Source organism: Pogona vitticeps, chromosome 9 (genome assembly GCF_051106095.1).
Source record: "Pogona vitticeps strain Pit_001003342236 chromosome 9, PviZW2.1, whole genome shotgun sequence".
NCBI lineage: Eukaryota > Metazoa > Chordata > Lepidosauria > Squamata > Agamidae > Pogona > Pogona vitticeps.
The window spans coordinates 5,922,681-5,947,231 of record NC_135791.1 but is presented as its reverse complement, the minus strand read 5'-3'; the positions used below and the strand labels follow the sequence as shown (position 1 = coordinate 5,947,231).

The 24,551-nt window shown below is 44.4% G+C and overlaps 1 protein-coding gene across 1 annotated transcript; it reads right to left on the bottom strand.

Moving 5' to 3' along the window:
• RCAN3 (RCAN family member 3) lies at positions 1-24,177 on the bottom strand. Its single transcript, XM_072979457.2, has 5 exons — positions 23,914-24,177; positions 13,863-14,114; positions 6,250-6,423; positions 4,851-5,022; positions 1-3,267 (listed from the first exon to the last, which is right to left on the bottom strand). The coding sequence occupies exons 2-5, from the start codon at positions 14,055-14,057 to the stop codon at positions 3,059-3,061; spliced, it is 750 nt and encodes a 249-aa protein (XP_072835558.2). The 5' UTR covers positions 14,058-14,114; positions 23,914-24,177; the 3' UTR covers positions 1-3,058.
• Between the last annotated feature and the right edge of the window lie 374 nt (positions 24,178-24,551).

Genomic DNA, 24,551 nt, shown 5'->3' with positions numbered 1-24,551 from the left:
CAAGATTCTGACCATTTATTGGGAACAACCAATATTGTTCTGTAGAATAAATGAACCGTTAAAAAAAATGTTAACAGAACATGGTGTGGAAAATGTCAACAGCTTTAATAATACGTCAAGTAACAATAAGTAACCTTGCCTTTGTTCTTAATAAGCAGAGAATAACTAAATTGTATTCTGGAAAAAGAGCCGTTGCCTTGAATCACTGCCATCTTGATCCATCCTATTTGCATCCGAAGAGCCTCAGAGTTATGTACCTGGTGTTATTTTGTACGTGGTTTTATCCCCACCAAGCCTGAGAGGCAAGTTAGGTGGAGAGATCACCTGGTCAATTTTAATGAGTTCTGAAATGGATCTTACGGGTTCAACTTCAGCGTTTCGAGTCCCCAGCAGTCATTCGCCTAAATGCCGGCGCCAAGGCATGCAAATGGAACAAAGTTCTGATTCTGTTTGATCCTGAACTGCTTCTGGGAGAGATCTACCCGTAGATCTCAGGAACCAGCCACTTTCTGTGATTGGAAAAGGATTCAACAGAAAGGCGATTCTACTTGAGCCTTTGAGCCGCGTCTTGGCCTTTGGAGAGGTCTCACCCCGAGCCTTTAGCGCTATGTCTGAAAGGCACCAAAGTCTGGTGCAAGCAGACCACTGAAGCACCTGCCTGACTTTTTGAGTTACGACACACAGAAAAGCACCCCCTTCTGCGCTCTGGAGCCCAACACGATTGATTCCCAGAGAATTTGGTACAACTGATGACTTTGTAGGGAACACAGAACCCAAACTTCTGATGTCCCGCCCACCCCATCTATTCTGTCAGTTTAGCCATTAAAAAGAGAGAGAGAGAAAAAAAAAGATTAGTCGTTAGAAATACAGCATTACAGAAAGCTGAATGAACAGCATCTTAAGGTGCTGCTTTCCAAAAGACACTGAGAAGGGGGAACACAGTGGTGAGGACAGACTTAGCCAAAACGGTCTAGCCGTATGGGTCAAGTCTAGGCAGCTCGATTGTCAGCACGTTTCCTACGACAGTGGAAAGAAAGCTATCTCGGTGCAAGCTTTTCTCCCTTCCTGAGATGTACGGCAGGACCCCCCCCCCCCAAATAACTACGGGATCAGTATCCACTGATTCGCTTATCCACAGACTGAAAATATTAAAAGGAAAAATCCCAGAAATATGCATTTCTAACGATAAGTTGCCAGAACTGGCCACTAGAAGGAGCCAGAGAGCATGCTATGTAATAGCATTCGATGTGTAATCCTCGTTTTTCCAGCATCTGCGGAACCAAACCCATGCGGATACGGGGGGGTGGGGGGTCCTACTGTAGTAAGAATAGAAGGTTTGATGGCATGAGAACAAGGGAAGGTCAGGCAATAAGTAAGCGCTCCAACCGGAAGCTCACAGGGACTTGCTAACTTGGCTCTCCTTAAGACCCTAAGTCTACGCTGGGGAATTTCGAGAGAGGAACGATTGAACACCACATAGGATACAGGACGAGAAGGAAGACTGTGACAAGTCAGCCACAATACTATGCAAAAATTAATGATCACAAGGCCCTGGACGTGACAAAATACAGATCAGCTGGGGTTGTTAAGAAGGGCAGAGGGAGCAGAGATAGGTATCTAAAGCACTCTTCTGGACTTACACATGGGGGACACATCTAAATTGTCACTGCTGTAAGGGTGATGACGAACGTTTGCATTTATGTGTAACTCCGTTTCACGATGTACACCACCTTCCAGAGACAAGATGAAGGATCTGGTTGGTTAAACACGGGGAGCCATGTTTTGCAAGGAACCAGAAAAGATACAGGACCCTCCCTGTGGGTGCATAGTTTCTGCTTGTGAGAGGTATCAGCTAAACACACACTAAACAGTATCCTGCCTAAGGGGCAGCCCCAGCAAGATACAGAAACAGGCGATGAACAACGAAGAAACAAGTGCCGAAGAAGGAGTAAATCTATGATCTGCAGCCTTCCTGTACATACAGTAGGACCCCCCTTATCTGCGGCCTGAAAGTATTAAAAATATTAAAAGAAATATCTCAAAAATATAAATTTCTAATGATGAACTTACCAGAACGGTTCGCTAGGGGGAGCCAGAGATCACGCTATGTATAGCACTGGCTATTATAATAGCGTTTGCTATAATCCGCGGATACAAGGGTCATTACTGTACAGGTGGACTTCGATTTACGAATGTAATGCGTTCTCCGGGACGTTGCGTAATGCAAAAAATTCATAAACCGAAATGCAATTTGCCATAGGAATCAGGGTGGCGCTATAAACCTCCAGGCACAATGCATCCTGGGGGAACTTGCTTCGTACTGCAAAAAAAAAAAAATCGTAAACCGAGGAGGCATTATTTTCAATGGATTTCTGTTCGTAAACCGAAAAAATACGTTAACCAAGGTGTTCGCAAACCGAGGTACGGCTGTATTTCAGTTTTCGTAAATACACCGAGCCAAAAAGACACCTTGTTGCAGTTCCCATTTTGTGTTTGCTTCACGTCAATTCACAAAAGTACTCTGAAATTCAACACACACAACTACGGCATTTCTAAGGGGGAACAAAAGCCACGAAATATATACCTGTTGGGAAATCTGGTTCTACCCATCCCCCCCAAAACAAACCAGTTTGAGATTCTTCTACGGAGAATAATGTGCCTTGTACATTACACTTAGAATTCATCAATACAGTACTCAGAACACCGTTAATCAGATCATGTTATACACCAGCGCACAAAAAAATATACATGAGACTCACATACAAAAAACCAGGTGGCAATCCTAGAGCGACAGCAGCAGTTCCTTTCGGCCTTCTGAACACCGAGAAAAGAGTAACACACACCCCAGAAATGGCACTCTCCTAGTAGACTAGGACTTTAAAAACTCTTGTGGATTTGCTACATCTTGCAAGTTAACCTTAAAAATTAAAGTGCTCTTCAAAACGTTGGCATCTAAAATCTTCTCCAGACGGCTACAAGAGAAGTCTCTCGCCAGGATGTATAAACACTGCAAGGCAAACCGGACCGCCTTCCGCGGCTGTTAAGAGACAGCTTCAGCTCAGTAATGCATTCCGCCCCTGACCTCTAGTGTACATTCAAGGGTTTTATTTTCGTTCGCTAAGGCGGGCGGTGGGTCGGGCCGCCTCGTCTGCACAATCTTCTGTTTGGGGTTTTTGACTTCGTCCTCCTCTTCCGTCTCGCTTTCGCACACGTGGACGACGACGCTGGGGGTGGACTCCGTTCCTGCATGAAGCTCGTACTTCTCCCCTAAAACGGGACGGCAAGTTACAGCGTTAACAATGTGAGCAGGGCGAAGCAAAAGCAAAGCGGGCGGCTTATATACTACCCCACAGCGCTTCAAGCACTCACTGGGAGGTTCACAAGTTACCGTATTTTTTCCGTGTATAAGACGCCCCCGTGTATAAGAGCCCCCCCCCCCCACTTTTCTAATCCAAAATTAAGAAATCTAAGTGGGGCTCAGCAAGTGTAAGGGGAAAGGGATCAAAGTGCTGCAGGATCGCTTTGATCCCTGATTTCCCCTCCACTTGTTTTTGTTCTCTTTCAGCTTACTTCCGTGTATAAGACGATACAATTTTTAGTCTAAAGATTTTAGACAAAAGTATAGTCTTATACACACAAAAATCCGGTAATTATCCAGGCTACATATTCTCCCTTCCCCCCATCGAGCTGGGTACTTATTTTACTGACTTTGGAAGGATGGAAGACTGAGTCAACCTTGAACCGGCTACCTGGGATTGAACCCCGGGGTCGTGAGCACAGTTTTGGCAGCAGGACAGCAGTTAAACCCCTGCGCCACAAAGCTCTCTTCATCCAAACAGGATGCTACAATCTGTCCCAAATTGCCCTTCCCCCCTAATGAATTCCAGGGGACGTACACCAGTAAAGGTGCAATAGGATAGGAATGCAGAACACGGAATGCAAACACAAGTCTAAAGCTAATAAGCGGAACAGGAAAGCTTCCTGGTCAATGCGGTATCGCTGGTTAACAAGTATGTTCTGACTCAAAAACACCGCAGATGCAGCAAAACGTGGATTATAGCAAAGACTAGACATAACATGGTCTCTGGCTCCCTCTAGTGACCAGCTCTGTTAGCTTCAGCGTTCAACATACATACAGTGGTGCCTCGCTTGATGAGGATAATCCGTTCCAGCAAAATCGCTGTTAAGCGATATCCTCATCAAACGAAATAAAAAATCCCATTGAAATGCATTAAAAACCTGTTCAATGCGTTCCAATGGGCTGAATAACTCACTGTCCAGTGAAGATCCTCCATAGGGTGGCCATTTTCAGCTCCCTGTCTTGCGAAAAAGCCTTCCTAAATACAGCGGGGAGCCATTTTGTACACCCGGCGGCCATTTTGAAACCTGAAGATCAGCTGTTTTTGATCGTCATAATGCGAAGAATCGGTTCCCGAAGCAGGGAACCGATCATCGCAAAGCGAAAAAAAAACCCCATTCAAACATCGTTTTGCGATTGCAAAAGCGATCACAAAAACTTCATCGTTAAGCGATTTCCTCGTATAATGTAATCGTCAAGCGGGGCACCATTGTATTTGAGGGAATTTTTCTTTTACTATTTTAAGACCATGGGGAAGTGAATCAGCAGATACTGATTCTGCAGATAAGAGGGTCCTACTGTATCAGCATCAGCAGAAAAGTTGCCCAAAGGATGCCATGAGAATCAGTGTCTATAAGGATCCCTTACCTGGTTGTCTGGAGACAATTTATTACTTGCCAAAGGCTAGTGGGCAAGTTGCTGGTTTAAAGGCCTGCTTTTATCTGCTTTTACTAACACAGAGACAGAAAAAGTAGAGCAGAAACACCCCTACCAGGCCCCAGTTTTGAAACAGCGCAAAGCAAGTCATAGTTGATCATGGGAGTCGCATCTTCGCTCGGCTTCCATCCTACCGGCGGGGAGGCGGGGGGCGAGATCAGGAACTGCTTCACAGGTTGTGGGGGCAAGAGGTAAGACTTATCCCCCGCTTCGCTGGGCATCTGGACCTGAAAGAACAAGTGGAGCTAGAACAGTACGAGAAAGGCAACAGCTGCACCCTGTTCAGGCTGTTTTAAAAAGATATCCTTAGGCTCTTCTAATTTGGCATTTTCCGAGATGCCTTAGAGGTGATCATTCGAGTTCTGGACACCGCCCTTCAAGAAGGATGCTGACAAATTGGGGGACGTTCAGAGGAAAGCCACAAGGAGGATCAGGGGGTGCGAAACCAAGTCATATTTATTTATGTAAGTTCCAGAAGGAATTATCTTCTAAAAAAATAATATTTTCTGTACTAAGGCACATAATTTTTAATTTCGCTTTTATAGAGTGCATGCAGCCTTGACTATCAACACATCAAGGCACACTGTGTGCTTCTGTGCAAGGTGTAAAGGGCTTGCCAGGAACAGTGTGGTTTGAACATGTGACCTTCTGGATAGTAAAAAATTAGGTTATCCATAGCTAATATCTGTTCCGGCAGCAGCTGCTCTGAAGCATTCAACAGAGACATACAGCCCATTTTTTCAAGTTTTGAAGCCCATCTTCACGTTAATGGGGGCAGGGGTGCAAACGACGAGGAAGAGCCGTCCCTTTGGCACAGAGAAGGACCCAAGATTGGGGAGGTTTGCCGAGAAAAATATATATTGCTACTCGAAAGACATCAGGCAAACTTGGCGACTAATTTACAAAAAGAGGCAGGCACAAATACCTAGAGAATCTGCTTTTATTCCCGGAGCATATGGAACAGAAACGTGACCGCCACTTTGGATTAACACCTTAAAAAAAAACCCCACAACCCAGCAAACTGAAAAGTAACAGCCTTCTGATCCATGCATAGGAGAAAACCTCTAGATCGAGCAATACCTTTATTGGATTACTAAGAAGTGATCAATGAGGCAAGCAAAGTTCACGTACTTTGTAATTTTTTTTTTTTTTGCTGATCCAATAAAGGATATTTGTATTTTTTTAAAGGCACTTCCTTTAAAAGTGTAGATTGGCACAGACTAGAAAAGTGATGGATCGGGGTGGTCTGTGGGTAGCCAAGAACAAACAAACTAGTTTGTGACTCATTTTGGGGGGGGTTCATGCTGGGGGGAAAAGAAATCTAATGCCCCTGCTTCATGCCCCATCGCACAAACCGCCCCATTTCATAGTGTTGTTTTTTTTAGGTTCGTAGTTCAGTTCCTACCCATCTCTGAGGGGACGCGCATAAATCTAAGTCGCGGCAGACGATATACCTGGGCGAAATACAGCTTCAGCTTCTTCCCGTTGAAGTCCGTCTCGTGCAGTTCGATGCGTGCCCTGGCTGCCGCTTCGGAGCTGCTAAAGTTTATCCTCACTCTTCGGAAGCTTTTGAAGAGCTGAAATGTGACGTGATCGTCGTAGATGGAGAAGAGGGCTTCGAATCTTTCCTGAGGACAGAAAGAGAAGAGTTGCTTCTGTAAAAAGGTTTCTTAGTTTGGGAGACAGTCGCTAGAAAAGCTTGCGTGCTATGTTCTCTAGCAGTGACCGACCTACAACCGTACTGAGCATCAAGAGAATAAAGCAAACAGCCTCAAGAACGGATCACAAAGTTGATTTCAAAGTTCTTACGATGCCATATAAAGCCCTAAACGGTTTGGGACCTCGATATCTGGCGGAGCACCTTCTCCCACCCAGTTCTGCCAGAGTCACTCATTCCAGCCAGGCCGGGAGGCGGAGGAGCCTAATGCCGAGGGAGGTCTGGAAGGAAAGAACGAGGAACAGGGACTTCTCAGCAGTGGCCCCTAGCCTTTGCAATAACTTGCCCGTGGAGATCCACCTGGCTCCCTTTCTGGGTGTCTTCAGAAGCAAACTCAAGGCCTGGCTATTCGAGCAGGCTTCCTATTGTATCTTAAATTTCACATGTTACCATCTTGCATTTATAGTGCATGTTTATTGGTTTAACTGCTTTTAAATTTGTAATGCCGCCCAGAGTAGACCTTTGGTATAAATGGGCGGGGTAGAAATCCAATAAAATAAAATAAAATAAATAACAGCCCTGTTCTTCTTGCAGGTACAGTGGTGCCTCGCTTAACGATTACCTCATTAAATGACGAATCTGCTTTACGATGGTTTTTGTGATTGCTATTGTGATCGCAAAACGATGTTCCTATGGGGGAAATTCGCCTCACAACGATCGGTTCCCTGCTTCGGGAACCGATTCTTCGCATTACGACGATCTAAAAACAGCTGATCGTTGGGTTTCAAAATGGCCACCCACTGTGCAAAATGGCTCCCCGCTGTGTTAAGGACTGATTCCTTGCTATACAGGCACCAGAAAATGGCCACCCTATGGAGGATCTTCGCTGCACAATGAGGTATTTCGCCCATTGGAACGCATTGAATGGTTTCAATGCATTTCAATGTTTTTTTAAATTTCGCTTGACAACGATTTCGCTTAACAGCGATTTTAACGGAATGCGTTATCGTCAAGCGAGGCACCACTGTAAAGGAAAACAGAATGTAATGGTCGTGGAGCCATCTAGTGGTCATTATCAAGGCTCTGTTTCAGGGGCTGATGCACGATGGACCAATTTATCAACTTTGCTTTCAGATTTCAAACTGAATTGTTATCACCACCGAATATTTCAATAATATGCATTTTTTTTTCAAACCTAAGGAATAAGCCCCATGTTCAAAGTGTCCCTGTTGTGCATGTTATATTCCAGTATTAAAGAAGAGGATTCATGCTGGGAAGAACAGGCGCCAGTTCTGTAGTCCTAACCACAACTCACTCTGTTGAGTTTACCCCTCCTGAGGTCGTGTGGCTGAGTGGCTACAGAGGAACCCCCTTGGCCTGCAAAGCGATCGCAGGAGTGACACAGAACGCGAGGATCCAGGCCTTACGGCTACCAAGTCAACTGCCTCGTGCTGCGTAGAAGGGACGGGTGGCCCCTGGAATCAACTGGACTTTGAAAATGTTCAAAAGACAACCGTTTCTGGAATTTGAGCCATCTTGTGTGTTTATATCACAGAAAGTACAAAGAGGCATTCAAGAAAAGCTTAAATGGATCCTCCGCACAAGCAAGGTGTGTTAATAACAGTTCAGATGCCAAATTTCCCTAATGTCTGCAGAATTTAGATAACCCAAATGCTTTTCTCAAGAATGTATAAAATTTATATTTGAATGCTAAGGAAGTGTGCATTTAAATTCTACGTCAATGCTGCGGATTTCACTGTAGAAAACACGGTAATATTTCAGATTAAGCACGGTTCATGAGACTGTAGAGAACGTCATCCTTTTCAATGAACCCCGGTCTCACTGATGAACTAGTTTCTGCCTGATGGTGACTCATGAGGCCTGAACATCTGACTCATGTTTAGGACTCCTATACACCAAGCAGCCTAAATAACAGGCTTCTAGAAAATCAGCAGAGATCCAGAATTAATTGTTCTCCCTTCCACTAACGTCACCGAATGCAGATGACTGCATCACATTGCTAACAGGCACAGGATTCATTGATGTTTATCCAGATATTTTATTATGGCTTTTGCTGTTAGAGAATGTTCCCTTCACTTACTAGAATTATGCCCTTGTTGAGTGTTTTCAATCTATCATTAAACTGCAGGGTGTTTTTTTTGTGACATCTATATATCAAACATTTCAGTGCTTATAACTTCATACATTTTTCCTTATTGATAAATGCAAGCTTTTATGTGTACTTTTAACTCTCAACAGTACAATTTCACAGAATCATAGAATAATGGGAGTTGGAAAGGGACCTGTGAGGTCATCAAGTCTGACCCCCCCCTGCTCAATGCAGGGATCCAAATCAAAGCAGATCTGACGGAGGGTTGTCCCACTTCCTCTTGAATGCCTTCAGCGCTGGAGCACTTGCTACTTCCTGAGGTTAATTGGTTCCATTGTCATACTGCTCCAACAGTTAAGTTTTTCCTGACATTTAACCTAAATCTGCCTTCCTGTAGCTTCAGGGCATTATTACCTGTCCTGCACTCTGGGATGACCGAGATCAGATCCTGCCCCTCCTTTGGATGACAACCTTTCAAGTCTTTGAAAAGTGCTATCCTATCACCCCCCTGTCTTCCTTTCTCAAGGCTAAACATCCCCAGTCCTTTCAGTCTTCCCTCAGAGGGCTTGGTTTCCCATCCCCTGAACATCTTCGTTGCCCTCCGCTAAACTTACTTCACCTTGTTGGTATCGTTCACAAAGTGTGATGTCTAGAACTCAACACAGGATTCTAGGTGAGGTCTAACCAGTGCTGAATAGAGGGGAACACATACAGTGGTGCCTCGCTTGACGGCGATAATCCATTCCAGGAAAATTGCTGTTAAGCAGAAACAGCGTAAAGCGAAAATAAAAAGCCCATTGAAATGCATTGAAACCCGTTCAATGCGTTCCAATGGGCTTAAAACTCACCGTCCAGCGAAGATCCTCCATACAGCGGCCATTTTCGCTGCCTGTATAGCAAGGAATCCGTCCCTAAATACAGCGGGGAGCCATTTTATTTACCCGGCGGCCATTCTGAAACCACCGATCAGCTGTTGAAAAATCGTTTTGCGAAGAATCGGTTCCCGAAGCAGGGAACCGATCATCGCAAAGCGAAATTCCCCCATTTAGACTGTAAAGCGGATTCGTCGTAATGCAGGGCAATCGTAAAGCGAGGCACCACTGTATCTCATATTAACTCTTCATATTTTATACAACACTTGTGATCCTTTGTGATAAATAACGGTTCTGAACGTCCTCTTTAGAACCCAATTAGCTTTCACGGGTTACCCAAAATTTGTTGAGAACCCACTGGGTGTTTATATAGCCTTTTTCTACTAACAATGACTTTTCCCAACTTACTTAGGCTTCCCACTCCTTAAACATGCCTCATTAAGCATTTTCAATTGCAATTCACTATTCTTTTCATCACAAGATATCTGAACAAGGTGGACCAGCGGTTTCTTAACACTTTTTCTTCCATTCCAATAAGGTTACATCATGCAATGAAAATAATTCAACCCCTTCCTGATCCTCCTCGTGTTTTCACTTGAAATGTTGAGACCACCAAACATGGATGTAGTCTCCCCCTGAGAATGTATGTTCTCCCCTTTTATCTGTGGATTATTTTGGAGACAGAATTGAGAATGGATCCAGAAATATGAACTACAGTGGTCACACTAAATCAATCGCTCGCATATACAGTAAGACCCCGCAGACGCTGAAAAACGCAGATTGTACCAAACGTTATTATAATAACAAACTCTATACATATAATGGTCTCTGGCTCCCTCTTCATCATTAGAAATATGTATTTTGGGTTTTTTTTCTTTTGCTATTTTAAATATTTTCAGACCGCGGATAAGTGAATCCGCTGATACTGATTCCGCTGATAAGGGGGCCCTATTGTATGTAAGGGTCTTTATTATCTAGGTGGCTGTTGTTTATACTGGGCAAGCACAACCCACTTTCAACAAGAGATGGAACACCCTCCAGTTACTGTCTTTGTGAAACTGTACCACGAGACAATCTGATAATAGACAAGAAATACATGAACCTGCCTTACACAGAGTCAAACTGCTGGTTCATTTAGCTCTATATTTTCTGGTTCTGGCTGACAGCCACTCTTTATGGTTTCAGACGGTTATTCTTGCCAGCCCTACCCAACTATAATAAAAATCGAACCTGGGGCCTTCGGTAGACAAAGCATGCGCTACAGTGTTGAGCAGCAACCCCACGTCACTATAAAGAGTCTGATGATGCACAATGGCATAAAAGCACTCAAGAGTTCTGCGCAACAGAAACATCCTAACAGGACACACAATATTTTACGCCGACTTAAAATATATATTCTTTTTGGAAAGGTGCTCGAATATTTGGGGGCTACATCCAAGCGTTATTCCAAATCAGTGCAGACCCACTGAACCAATGGTGGTTACAGTAAGTGTTGCCTTCACAAGTTCCCTCCATTCCATGGGCTTCCTCTACTTGGGAGTAAGAATTAGACGCCACCCTGATGTTTATTGTTTGTAGTATTTCCTTCTAACCAATTTCAACCCGTAGAGAACTGCGCAGGACCAAAGAAAAACTTCAAGAGAATGGGGGGAAAAATAATAATGATGTGCTTCTTTTTTAATTATATGAACTATAACTCTTAAAATGTGCATGTTAGAGACAGGTAGATGATGGCCTCCACCAAGGTCAAGCCTCGTAAAAGCATGAATTATGAAGCACATACAGTGGTGCCTCGCATAACAAGCGCACCGTTTAATGACAAATCCGCATAGTGATCTATTTTTTGCGATCGCTAATGCGATCGCATTGCGATGTTTTGAATGGGAAAACATCGCATTGCGATGATCGGTAAGCGTTTCAGATTAACGTCGCTATGCGGGGCACCACTGTATCTCACTCCAGCAGAAACCGGCTTGTAGCATTCTGACCCTCCTTCATCTCGGCAGCAACAACTGTGTCACTACATCAGCTATTACATAATTCCCCCTCCTCTATCCAAGCGCTGTTAAGTAAGCTGCTTTAAACATGATTTGTGTAGCTGATTTATGGCAGTCCTCTTCCTAGTGGCTAGTGGGGCCGGGCTGGGCAAAGGCGGTGGAATCGCCTCCCGCTGCCTCCCCTTCTGTGTTTTCTAAGCCCAGGAATCTCTTAACGCACAGCTATTACGTCTGCCCTTGCTAAAACCACGGAGGCATGGAAGTCGTGCCGAAGGCTACGCATTGCCAAAAATACTTTCCCCTCCTTTTAACCCCCCTTTCGGCCTTCGGACTCTGGCTGGTGGTTACCTGCGAACTGTCATGAACCCCCCGAAAAAGGACACACACATATCCTCATAGTGTAAGCTCTGCAAATTCTAAGTATAAAGAGAAGTGCTTGCAATAAAAAGAAAATGTGTGCAGTGCAGCATTAGGCCGTCTACAGTTGCATGCGCCTAAGATGACCTTGTGAAAAAGGGGCATCCATGTCGTTAAGTCGCCGTGTTTTCCAGCACGCTGTGAAATTAACATTCAGCCGTTCAGGCTTATGGGATAACATATCAGACAGTTAATGAGATGAGATAATAAGGATTATAGTAAACAGGACCAAAATAATCATACCGGGTCATTTCTGCAACGAAACATTCTTGGGATCGGTCTCTGCTTTACACAAGAAGCCAGAAAAGATGACGGCGCAGGGGTCAACTAGAAAGCAAATCGGCTTTGTGTATAACACAAGGCAGAAAGAGACACTTACTTCCATGATGGCCACTGTGATGATCATCAGTGGACGCCCTCGGGCAAGAACCGTTTTTTTTTAACATAACAACTAGAACCGGGAAGTCAAGAGAAGCAAAAGCTATCCGCAAGAGGAATGGTGTTTCCTGTTCATCTTCCTTGCATTGGAAAATTAAAGGAAACTCAATATAAAGAGACCAGCGATCATCAGTGCATAAAAATGATTATTGTGGTGTGAACAATAATAGTTTCAGATGACCACCCGAGAAACTCTTAACCCTTTACTGGCTCCCCGACTTATGCAGCGGTTGCACCATCCAGCTTTAAAAATGCGGGTACAATATATATATAAGTTTGCATTTTTATTCCACTCAACCCCAGAGGCTCTGAGTGGATTATAACATAAGCAACGAGCCAAAATCAGACCCCTCCCATCATCGATGCCTAGGTAAAGGTTCCTCTTGACATTGAGTCCAGTCATGTCCAACTCTAGGGGGCGGTGCTCATCCCCTTTCCAAGCCATAGAGCCAGCGTTTGTCCGTAGACAGTTTCCATGGTCACATGGCCAGCGCAACTAGACACGGAACGCCGTTACCTTCCCACTGCGGTGGTACCTATTTCTGTATTTGCATTTTTACGTGCTTTCGAATGGCTAAGTTGGCAGGAGCTTGGACAAGCGACGGGAGCTCACTCCATCGTGTGGATTCGATCTTACGACTGCTGGTCTTCTGACCTTGCAGCACAGAGGCTTCTGCGGTTTACCCTACAGCGCCATCTACCCCTACCAAGCCAATGACGATATTATGCCAGTTGGGCCTCTATCACCTAAGCTAGATTCTTGCGAAAGTGTTTATAATATTGTCCTTATTATGAGGTTTAATATGATACTTGTTTAATGCTTTTTAAATATTGTAATAATTTATTATCTGGCTTTTATCTTTGTTTGTTTGTTTTTTCATACTGTAAACTACTCTTGGATCCTTTAGGAGAAAGGTGGCAGATAATTAATTAATTATTTCTGAAGCATTGTGTCTATTTGCTTAATTAATTAATTAATTAATTAAGCAAACAGACACAATGCTTCAGAATTACCGAGGTATCCAGCAACATATAGTTATCTCTTTTTTTTAACTGTATTTTGATCAGCACTTGAAAGAAACAGAAAACACATCTTTTGTTACCCAGGTGTATTATGAGGTAATAAATGTGAATTCTTCTAGAAACACAGACTTATATGGGCTGTCATGGAAACATGCCACCCTACGTGCAATCCACCTGGCTTGATGATTGTCAGGACAATGAGAAGTAATGATAGTATTTTATTTCCTCTCTGCTTTAATAAAATACCTATTTTAGGGAAAGATGACAAAGAGGTAAGAGGATTTTACGTTGTGTGCAAAAAAAACCCACGTCGCCCAATATTTGCATTACTGTGAGAACTACAATATCAGATCTTGAGACCACATTTTTGGCATTGTGTAGCCTACATAATTAAATTGTAAAACAATAACCACAACAATGCATCTGGGACTAACCTATATTTTTAGATCCTGCGATATTGCAATTTCCTGTATAAAATACAGAGACATCCCTGTTGTGCACTTCATTAGCTAGATTAGCGCTGGTTTTGTCTGCGCTTCTTGGCGCGACTTACCTTCTGCTCTGGAAGTTCAAAAACGGCTTCATGGACACTACAGGCAAAGAGGGAGGTAGGCAGGTCGCTTAGATCCATCATCTCTTCCATGTCTTCTTCATTTTCTCCAAATATCATTTCTTCCTCCTCTTCTAGATCACTGCTGTAGAGGTCGGACTGACTATCGCTCCACGCCTTCATGGTGTCTCTAATCATGGCCCACTCCAAGCCGTTTCCCTCTCTTCGTATCCCAAGTCTGTGGCCGGATCCTTCCTAGGGAGGCGGAGGGAAACAAAAAGAGAAGAGCAAAGCACCGGATCAGAACGACGGTCTTCGTACAGAGTCTTAATAATCGTCATTAGGATTGTATTCCATGATCTCCTAGCAAAGGGGGAAAAACACAACGGCTGAATTATATTCCCCTCACCAACCCCCTCATCCTTCTGTTCATTTTTGTTAGACGACTCTGAAGGCTTCCAGAGCACATTGGAGGGCCAGAGGGAGGAAGAAAAATCTTCATGAGCAGAAAGCGACCCGTGGAACAATGAATTTAGCTCATAATGTTCAAGAAAAGCTGGGGCTTGATTCTGCCTCCCCACCCGACAGGGACCGGACTCAAAAGACTGGTAGGGTCCCTTCCCGCTCTGCCGTTCTAAGACGGTAGATTTAAAAAGATCGCTGTGAAAATTTTATTCTAAGTCATTCTCCACTGACAGGTGAGGGGGGGGGGTCCTCCGTTACGGAATTCCTGGAAGAAGCTTCAAATTGTACTCCTTTTTTTCATGGTGAGGATCATCATCGCCGTTTTAGAGCTGCTGGGCTAGAAGGGACCCCACGGATCATCAAGTCCAGCCCCTCAGGGAAGGCAGAAGGGGGGAATCAAACTCCCAACCTCTGGGTCTGCAGCTAGACACCTCAACCACTGAGCTACGATAATCAAAGCAAGGGTCATGAGTGGCTGAAATAAATGAGTGCCTCCTGATGTTTTTCAGTCATATATAAAAAGATAAATGCAGAATAGAGTTTAAAAAAATACAGTGGTGCCTTGCTTAACAATTACCTCGTTAAATGACGAAACCGCTATAGGATGACTGTTTTGTGATTGCAAAATGATGTTTTAATAGGCAAAATTCGCTTCCCGACGATTGGTTCCCTGCTTCGGGAACCGATTTTTCACTAGACGGTTTTTAAAACAGCTGATCGGTGGCTTCAAAATGGCCGCCCACTGTGGCTCCCTGCTGTGTTTTTTGACGGATTCCTCGCTTTACAGGCACTGAAAATGGCCACCCCTATGGAGGATCTTCACTGGACAGTGAGTTATTCAGCCCATTGGAACGCACTGAACGGGTTTTCAATGCGTTTCAAAGGGATTTTTATTTCGCTTAACAAGGATTTTGCCAGCGATTTCGCTGGAACCGATTATCCTCGTTAAGCGAGGCACCACTGTACATGACCAAACCTAGGCGCAATCACAGTGAAGGTGCTAAGCCGTGGTCCCTGGAGGTTTATTCCCAAGGGAGGTGTGAACATGGAAAATGAAGCCTGCCACTAAAACACCCTTCTTCTAGTGCTGAAACCTATTCAGAGTTGCTTCTCCTTTCTCGCATAGAACTACTGCCTGTTCTTCCCAGGCCTTCCTTCTTACAGTGACCACATCAAGAGAGGCCAGAAGAACGTCAACTAGAAATAAAGCCTTTTTGGTGGTGGCCCCCATCCCTGTGGAATGCCCCTCCACTAGATGCACCCCAGGTATCATTTCTCCCTTCTTTCAAAAAAATATCATCCGGGCATAACTTTATACAGAGGCCTTTAAAAATAGACTACCATTGAGATAGGAATTTACCATTTTTATTCTGGAGCTTTATTTGATGCCACCATACGATTTTGTTGTGCTGTTGCTCTGTATATAATTTTGTTACTTTTCCTGTTGTTGCGGGGTGATGCTGCTGCTATAGCTTTAGCCTCTTTCACGTTCACCACCCAGAAAAGTGAGTTTTCACTAGGATTAGGCATCCTTCAGTCACGAGAGACTATGGGAACGTGCTCTGAACAGAGGTCATGGAACAACTTCTAGTGTGGCTGAGAAGGCCAACGCGGGAGTGACCGTCCCTTCCACACTGAAGACAAATGCAATCTACCCCTGTCAAGCTCCCTGGTTTTGCTGGTTTCGGGACTGCCTCTTTGCCTCGGCCTGCTGGACAAGGGTCTCTTCAAATTGGGAGAGGCCGTGATGCAATGCCTGCCTCCAGGCTGAGCGCTTGAAGGTCAAGGTTTCCCATCTGTTGAGGTCCATTCCCAAGGCCTTCAGATCCCTCTTGCAGATCTCCTTGTATCGCAGCTGTGGTCTCCCTCTGGGACGCTTTCCCTGCACTAATTCTCCATACAGGAGATCTTTTGGAATCCAACCATCAGCCATTCTCACAAGATGCCCAAGCCAATGTAGACGTCGTAGAGTTTTCACTAAGTCGGCAGGTATATAAATCAAATAAATAAATACAGCAGTACCTCGGTTTACGAAATTAATGCCTTTTACGGGACATTACGTAAAGCGAAAAATTCATAAATCGGAAAGCAGATTGCCACAAGAATGGGGGCAGTGCTATAAACCTCTAGACACGATGCATCCTGAGGAAACTTTCTTCATACTAAAAAAAAATTTCATAAGCCAAGGCATTATTTTCAATGGATTTCCATTCGTAAACCGAAAATTACGTTAACCGAGGCGTTTGTAAACAGATGTATGCCTGTAAAGACATAGATTTGAAGAAGCCAAAGACCTTCTGTTTCCTACAAGGCAAGTCAACTGAGGACGAGACCCAAGACAAAAACATTTGTATCATGCCAAACAGAGAAGAGAGAAAAAGCCACCTTACTTCTCTTGGCCTGGCTAATGCAAGACTGACACAGCACGAAAAGCTGTAGTAAGTAACTCCACCATGGATTTCCCCCCTACTCTTAGCATGTTTTAGGATTGCTCTGCTAATCCCCTACACATCTTGATTTTTAACCAGAACATTTCTTTTTCTCGAAAAAGACATCAACTACTGTATAACAATGATGATCTCTTCCAGAAACTAGAGGTTCGCAGAACCGGAGTCCACCACGATAAAAACTCTTTGCCCTTTGCCCGCTCCAGGATTGGCAGAACCAGAACAGAACCTTTAAAACCTTGATGGCTGGAAACAACACTTGGAATACTAAGCAAAACCACATGCTAAGCCTGGAACTCGCTGTGCGCTAATTTTAAATTTGGGGAATTCAACTCTCCCAACCTCTGCAGCCAGCGTCCTAAACCACTGAGCTATCCAGCCCCCTCCGAATGTGCTAGCAGCTGCCTAGCAAACCATGGCACTTATCTCCTATGTAATAGGATTTTAACAATCGGGCAATGAATCTAAAGACAACTCAGAAGAAAAATCTCAGCCATCTCCTTGCAAGGAGGATGGCTGAGGGAGAAAGAGTCTGTGATACCTCTAGGAGGGAAATGTTAAGTTTCCACAAGGCATTCAAGAGTCAAAAGACCTAGTAGAGTTATAGTAATTACTCCAAATTAAGCTTATTCTCTCCAGACACAAAGTAAGTGTGTGGGGGAAAGATCGGGGTAACTATCCAGTTCTAATAACAAAAGCTGCGCACTCTAAGGATGTCCAGAAGCTGTTCATGGGGCAAGATAATAAGTAATTTTACTCTTTAGTTTTAAATTCAATGGATAAGTAACTTCATATTCTGATTAAGTCTACAGTGTACACGGGCATGATTAAAATAACAACGTTGTTGACTTGAGGGGGGGGGTTAGCAGAGCTGAAGAAGTCCCCCACACTGCATTACATATTCTTTAAAACGAGGGGAACTGGAAAGAAACACACAGAAATAAAACATTCTGTTTACATGATGATGGCTACGATTAAGAAGCAGAGTTTCCTCCTTTCTGTTACCCGTCTCTCCTTCACAAATAAGGAGTGCCAATGTTGCAAAGTAATATATTGAGCTTAACTTTACGCAGAGGAAAACGCTGATCTGCTACGAAATCGACAATGCAGCAGAAGGCCTTGTTTCATCCTCCAAAAAGGAGATTTTACAGCTTCAGTACAGAACACTCCCTTCCAGCTTTCTGGATTGTTGAACTGAGTTGACCTCAGTCACCTCCAATGACCCTCTGCTTCAGTTTTTCCACTTACAAACAGATAACAACCGTCGGGCCACCGAAAGGTTCTTCAAGCGAACGGGGACCTATACAGTATTAGGATATAATTAGCTCTTTGTTCTTATGCCTGAAGAAAACGAGTGATCTCTAAGAGCAGGAATTTTATGCATTTATAGACTCCCCCCATTATTTTCGGAACAAAGAACTGCTAATTAATGGCCTTGTTTTGAGGAGAGTTCTGAAACTTATCTCAACAAAATAAACAAAAATCAAAATATTAAATAGCTACTGAAGGATTTCGGAATGATTCATGTTTTCAAAAAATTTTTCCAATCAAAACAAGCGAACAAACTAGAACCTTTTATTTTCCTTCCTACGACAGACATTTTTTCAGTCATTACATTTTAAAAGTTAAGACAGACCCTGTCGAAATTATATTTGTATATCTTGATGCAGGAGTCGACAGATCTGAAGCTGGTAAGGTCTACAGTGGTGCCTCGCTTAACGTGCGCAACGTTTAAAGAAAAATCCGCATAGCAACGCGTTTTTTGCAATCACTAATGCGATCGCATTGCAATGTTTAGATAGGCTAAACATCGCATTGCGATGATCGGTAAGCATTGCGATATTTAGAAAACAGCTGATCAGCTGTTCCAAAATGGCCGCCGGGCACAGAAAATGGCCGCCCGCAGCGTTTTTGCGTCCTGCCCTCGCCTACCGGGCAGCGAAAATGGCGGCCGGATGGGGGAATCTTCGCTTACCGGTGAGTTTTTCCCCAATAGGAACGCATTAAACGGAGTTTAATGCGTTCCTATGGGTTCCCCCCCCCGCATAGCAACGAATCCGGATAGCGACGTTAATCCTATGTGGGGCGCCACTGTACTTTGTATTTCACTGGAGTTCAGAGAGAACCACTGGATGGCATCTGGCTGCAGAGCTGCAGAGTTGGGAGTTCGATTCCCCAACTAGGTCTCCTTGATCGGGGCTGGACTTGATGATCCTTGGGGGTCCCTTCCAGCTCTGCAGTTCTAAGATTATTATTATTAGATTATTATACTAACCAAGGCTGGGTAAGATCATTTCTCACGCCCTGAGAATTAAGGAGTAAGTTGTTCTGACCCCATGCTTGGCCCAGAAATGTTTGAAGAGCATCAGAATCAAGTTCAGAATCTTTTCATAGAAAAAGTCAGTTGTTCTGATCTACTTAACCTCAATTCTCTTCTAAATCTAGTTGAGAGATGGAGGAAACGTTTGTTAGACAAGGGGAATTCAGAAATCTCAGTAATCTACTTCATAATGTTTGGAGATATCGTATCAGTAGATCCCAACCTGTCCCTCAGCTCTCATGCTGTGCTTGGATAACTCAATCAGATGTAACCGTTGGTCTCCATCATATGAAATACTGTACACCTTATTATCTAAATGTCACTAACAATCAAGTTCTAATAACAAAAGCTGTGAACTCTAAGCATGTCTAAAAGTTTTTGATGATTATAGGGCAAGACAGTACAGTGGTGCTTTGCTTAACGATTGCCCCGCATTATGACAAATCCACTTTACAACTATCTTTTTGTGATCGCAATTGCGATCGCAAAAGATGGTCTAAATGGGGGAATTTCGCTTAGTGATGATCGTTCCCTGCTTTGCGAACCGATTTTTGCTTTACGATTATCAAAAACAGCTGATCGTCGGGGTTTCAAAATGGCCACCGGGTGCTTAAAATGGCTCCCCGCTGTTTAGGGATGGATTCCTCTCTACACAGGCAGCGAAAATGGCCGCCGTATGGAGGATCTTCGCTGGACGGTGAGTTTTTATCCCATTGGAATGCACTGAATGGGTTTCAATGTGTTTCAATGGGGTTTTTAATTTCGTTTTACAATGTTTTTGCTTAACGAAGATTTTCCTGGAACAGATTATCATCTTTAAGCGAGGCACCACTGTAAGTAAATTCTACTCTTTAGTTTTAAATTCAACTGATAAGTAACTTCAGCCTCTGATTAAGCCTATGGTGCCAGGTCATGATTGAAATAACAAAGAAAAAGCTAAATTCGGATTCTAGAGAAAGGCAAAGCTTCTCCACTCCCCCAGTCAAGATTAAACACCTGAATTATACATAACCTAGTGAGATATTATACCATGTGATGTACTGGAGCAGACCTTCAAAAGAAAAATAAAAGGAAAGAAAAAACAAACATTCCTGTTTACAGAACTCAATCTGCTGTTCCATCAAGAACAGAATAGGAAAATTGCTTTGAGCTAAAGCAATATCTTGCCAAGCAAACTTCTATTTGCATTTTTTATTGGTTAAAAACAATGAAAAGAATTTTTATTTAAAGGCAGCAGAGGAAGGAAAAATGCAAAGAATTTGTAAGGGAGGAGGTTTAGAGATTTAGGTTGCCATTCTATCTATACTTTTCGACATGACACAGGGAAGCTTACTTCTGAGTAGATACACAACAGTCTGCTGTTGAACACTCGTCTCTTAATTTTCATCGAGAGTACAGGTTTAAACACTGCTGAAGGTGAACAATGAAGAAATAGAAGCCAGATGTGTGTTGGTGTTTTATATGTGTATATTAAATTGTGTAACAAACTCATCAAAGTGCCACTAGCTAACGAAGCTTTGCTGGTCATATTCCTAGATGCACCTCTGTACTGAGTTGGTGCCTTGTTCGTTAGTGGCAATCCACTGCAGTGGGTTACACAATTTAAATTACAAAGGTGTATACATTGGAAAAAATAACTCCAAAGCATTTCATTCCTATGGCGCTAAGTATTTATTCAAACCCTGAACACTGCAATAGATACAGTAATTCAAACTGCCCATGCAAGATGTTTTGACGGTAAATATTAGATGTTATTTCCACTTTCCTTCTGAATCTTCAAGGAGGCACGCAGAAAATGAAACCATGTTCTTGATCCGCCTATGCACGTGTGTGACATATTTGGTTTTTGCTGACCTCCACGCTAACTGGCAAGGAAATTACACATTCTGACTGAATCGGCCAAGTGTGCCACTTTTTCCATAATGGACAACCCTATTCTCCACAAAACTCACATCATTACCTCCACCACTTGGGGAGTAACCTCACATGAAGGCAGGTCCCTGGCCACCTAGTATGATCCATAATGCCTGCCAGCAGTTCGCCACCGTATCCGGCAGGATTTTCCGGCCCTATCTTGAGGTGCCAGGGATAAGATGATCTGAATGTCAACAACGTGCTCCAAAAGTGAGCTCTTGTGATTGATCTGACATCTGTCAAGATGTCAATTCATACTTAACGGGAAACCACAGCTTCCTGCTATATGAACAACCTGCAATGTGCAGGGAGTAATCATCTGCATCTTCTGCTTGCGGGGGGACGGGACAGAAGCACCGATTTCTGGGAAACTAGGCTGGGTTTAAAGCAACAGTGTGCAAAACCCAGTCTTCCAGATGTTGCTGGAGTGCAAATCTCATCAGCTGTAGTTCAGCACAAAAGAAGCTTTCCTGAAGAATGTGGGGACATTTAGATGTCCTCTGAGCAACCACAGCGCCCTTATTAGCTGATCCTTCCACAGTGGACTCCTTCCGATATGGATGAAGAAGAAGTCAGCATAGCCACTGGTGAAGAATGCCGGAGATGGATCACAGTATCTTGAGGACCACATTCTGCCTGGACCTGATGCAGGCAGGTTTGGATTGTGCCTCCATATTTATTTGTTTGTTTTGTTTATTTTTATTTATAAATCCACCTTTCTCCCGATAAGGAGAACCGAGGCGGCTCACCATATTAAAAAGAAGAGAATCAAAAACCTAAGTTAAACATTTAAAACAAAATTAAACTAGACACTAATTGAAATACAACTGAACACTAGTTAAAAAGCAAGAAAACATTCAAAACTTAACCTCAAAAGGGCATTCAGGAACTTAATCATGATTTTGAAGGCATGCACAGAGAGGTGATATTATGAAATGCAGTTTAAATATTTATTTATTTAGTTATTTAGTTATCCATTTGACTTCAGTATGTCACACATCTGAGTCAGTTGCCAGAGGGAACTGTAGCTGGTTGAAGTGCACACTTTGAAGATAGTATTGGAAGAAAGGGGAGAGGAGGTGGTCAGTTTAAGAGTTGTCCTGGCTCTTTCATGGAAGTGGAAAATCCCAATCCAATATGATGGTGTTTTAAAGACTAACCAGTTCTATCTGGCATAAAGTGTGGCAGGCAGCAGTCCGTAAAGGCTTATGCCAAGTTAACCCATCCGGGTTTAAGGCGCTGCTCGACTTCGCTGCTTTTGCTGCAGCCGAGTAACACGGCTACCCGGTGGAAACTTTGGAGAAATCCGTTTTCTGATATGCTTAATGAAATTGGGCCAATATGGATTGAGGGTGGAAAGGGCAACTGACGGGGGGGGGGACCCAAACAACCATTTTAAGTCAAAAAGGAGGAGAAATAGGAGGAAGCCACAGTAGATAAAAGTCACAGGAAGGGTGGTGGGAGACGAGGATAAACATGGCAGGCTTCTAAAGGCTGGGATGAGAAAATGGATCGGAGACCGACCGGCTCAGCAAAGGGCAAAAACAGAAACAAGCAGGATAGATGGCAACATCGATGGAAGGCCGCGGGGGAAAAACACCCCAGGGGTGCGGGCATCTGGCAATCACCCAGACCTCTGTCAACAGGCAGAGCAACAAGTGGCTTTCGGGCGTGCGGAAAGAATAAGCAAAATTTTTAAAAGGGCGTGCGGAAAAGGAGAAGAGAAAATGCTTACAGTGAAAATAGGGAGGAAGGGAAACGAGGTTCCGGATGAAGGGCGACCGAGGGGAACCGGACATCATTCTGAGACACAAGAAAGGAGAGAAGGGAGGGGCCGGTCCTTCAAAAGGAGAGGCAATTAAGGGTCGTGTTGGGTAAAGAAAGGTGGGGGTGGGAATATTTTAAGTAAATAAAAGAGAGGGAGGCCCCATCGCCATGGCTAGGAAGGCAAAAGAGAAAAGGGGAAAGCCAGGGGCCCTGATCTGTTGGGATAAAGGCAATAACTGGATGGTAACATAGTAATAATCATATACTGTACATGATACAATACATATATGTTGTATATATACACCTATATATACACTATATATACACACACACACACACACACACACACACACAATATATATACAGTATATATATATAATATATACAATATATACATTGAAGGACATTCATACATATATATTGGGGGACATTTAGCAGAGGGGGGGGCTCCTTTGCCATGAAACAGTGAGGTTTCCAGAGGGGGCAGAAAGAGACAGACCTCAAGAGCACATCCAGGTAAGCAAGGAACTACTGTATTTGGGGGGGGGGTGTCCTAAAGGAGAAATTCACAAAGGGATGGATGGAGGACACCATGCCCTTCCAAGGGGTGATGATGATGATGATGAGGAGGAGGAACGAGCAGAGAGGAGAGAAAGATGCCCACAGGGGGTTTCTGATGCTGGGATGCATCCGTGCCCCCCCCCCCCCAAAAAAACCAGCCCTGTCGGATGGATCCGCCCCAGAGACTGATCCAGCCCAGGCAGCCTCTGGTTGCCAACCCTTTTTGCCCGGACCGATGCTCTCGCGATGCCCCTCCGGCAGGGCTCTGAAGCAACTGGCCGTCTGCCCTTCAGAGTCAGGTAGGCTGCCTCGAGCCAGGGAGGCTCGATCGCACACGAGAGAGAGAGAGAGAGAGAGAGAGAGAGAGAGAGAGAGAGGAGGGAGGAAAGAAAGAGGGTGGCGGGTGGGGGGGGAGGCGAAGGACCCTGGCAAGGGCAGGAGTGGGAAGTTCTGGCGGGGGGGGGAGAGCTTGGTTGCAGAAAAAGGGAGCGCACGCACACAGAGATGTAGGAGAAGGGAGGGGTCGGGCTCATCATCATCATCATCCTCTTCCTCCTCCTCCCTCGCCCTCCTCACTCACCCTCTCCTCGCCTCCGGAAGGCTCGGCTTCCTCCCTCCGCCGGGACGCCGCCGATCCCCCTCCGGAGCCAGCCCGGCACAGCGAGGTGGCCAGAAAGTGGCGGCCGCGGCGCCTCCGCCTCCGCCTCCGGCCGCTCTTCTGGCTCTGCCTGCCCTCGGCGGTGCGGCGAAAGCCCGGGCGCGCGTCCCCGCCGCCTCTTGCGCCACTCCGAGCCCGGGCGCGCGCTCCCGGGGGGCCCCCGTGCGCCTCTCTCTGCGTGTGTGTGTGTGTGTGTTTGTGCGCGCGCGTGCAATGGCCCGGATGGAGGAGGAAGAGGAGGGAGTGGCGGCGGGGGCGCGCTTCTCTCTCTCTCTCTCTCTTCCCCTGCAAAGAGTTATTTGCATTCGCCATAGCAAGAGAAATACTATAAAGTTTGCAAAGATAGACAATCAGCCTTTGAAGCTCAGGATCGCCAATGCACACGCATCGTTGGTTGGTTTAATTAAAATATGTCTATTCTTCCCCGAAAGGACCCAAGGCACCTTACGTCATTAAAACAGCATTTATTAAAAGCGAAAAACAGTAGTAAGGATACAATTTTAAAAAAAAAAAATTAAAAAGTATTATATTAAGATGGTAACTAAGATCAATAAACAAAA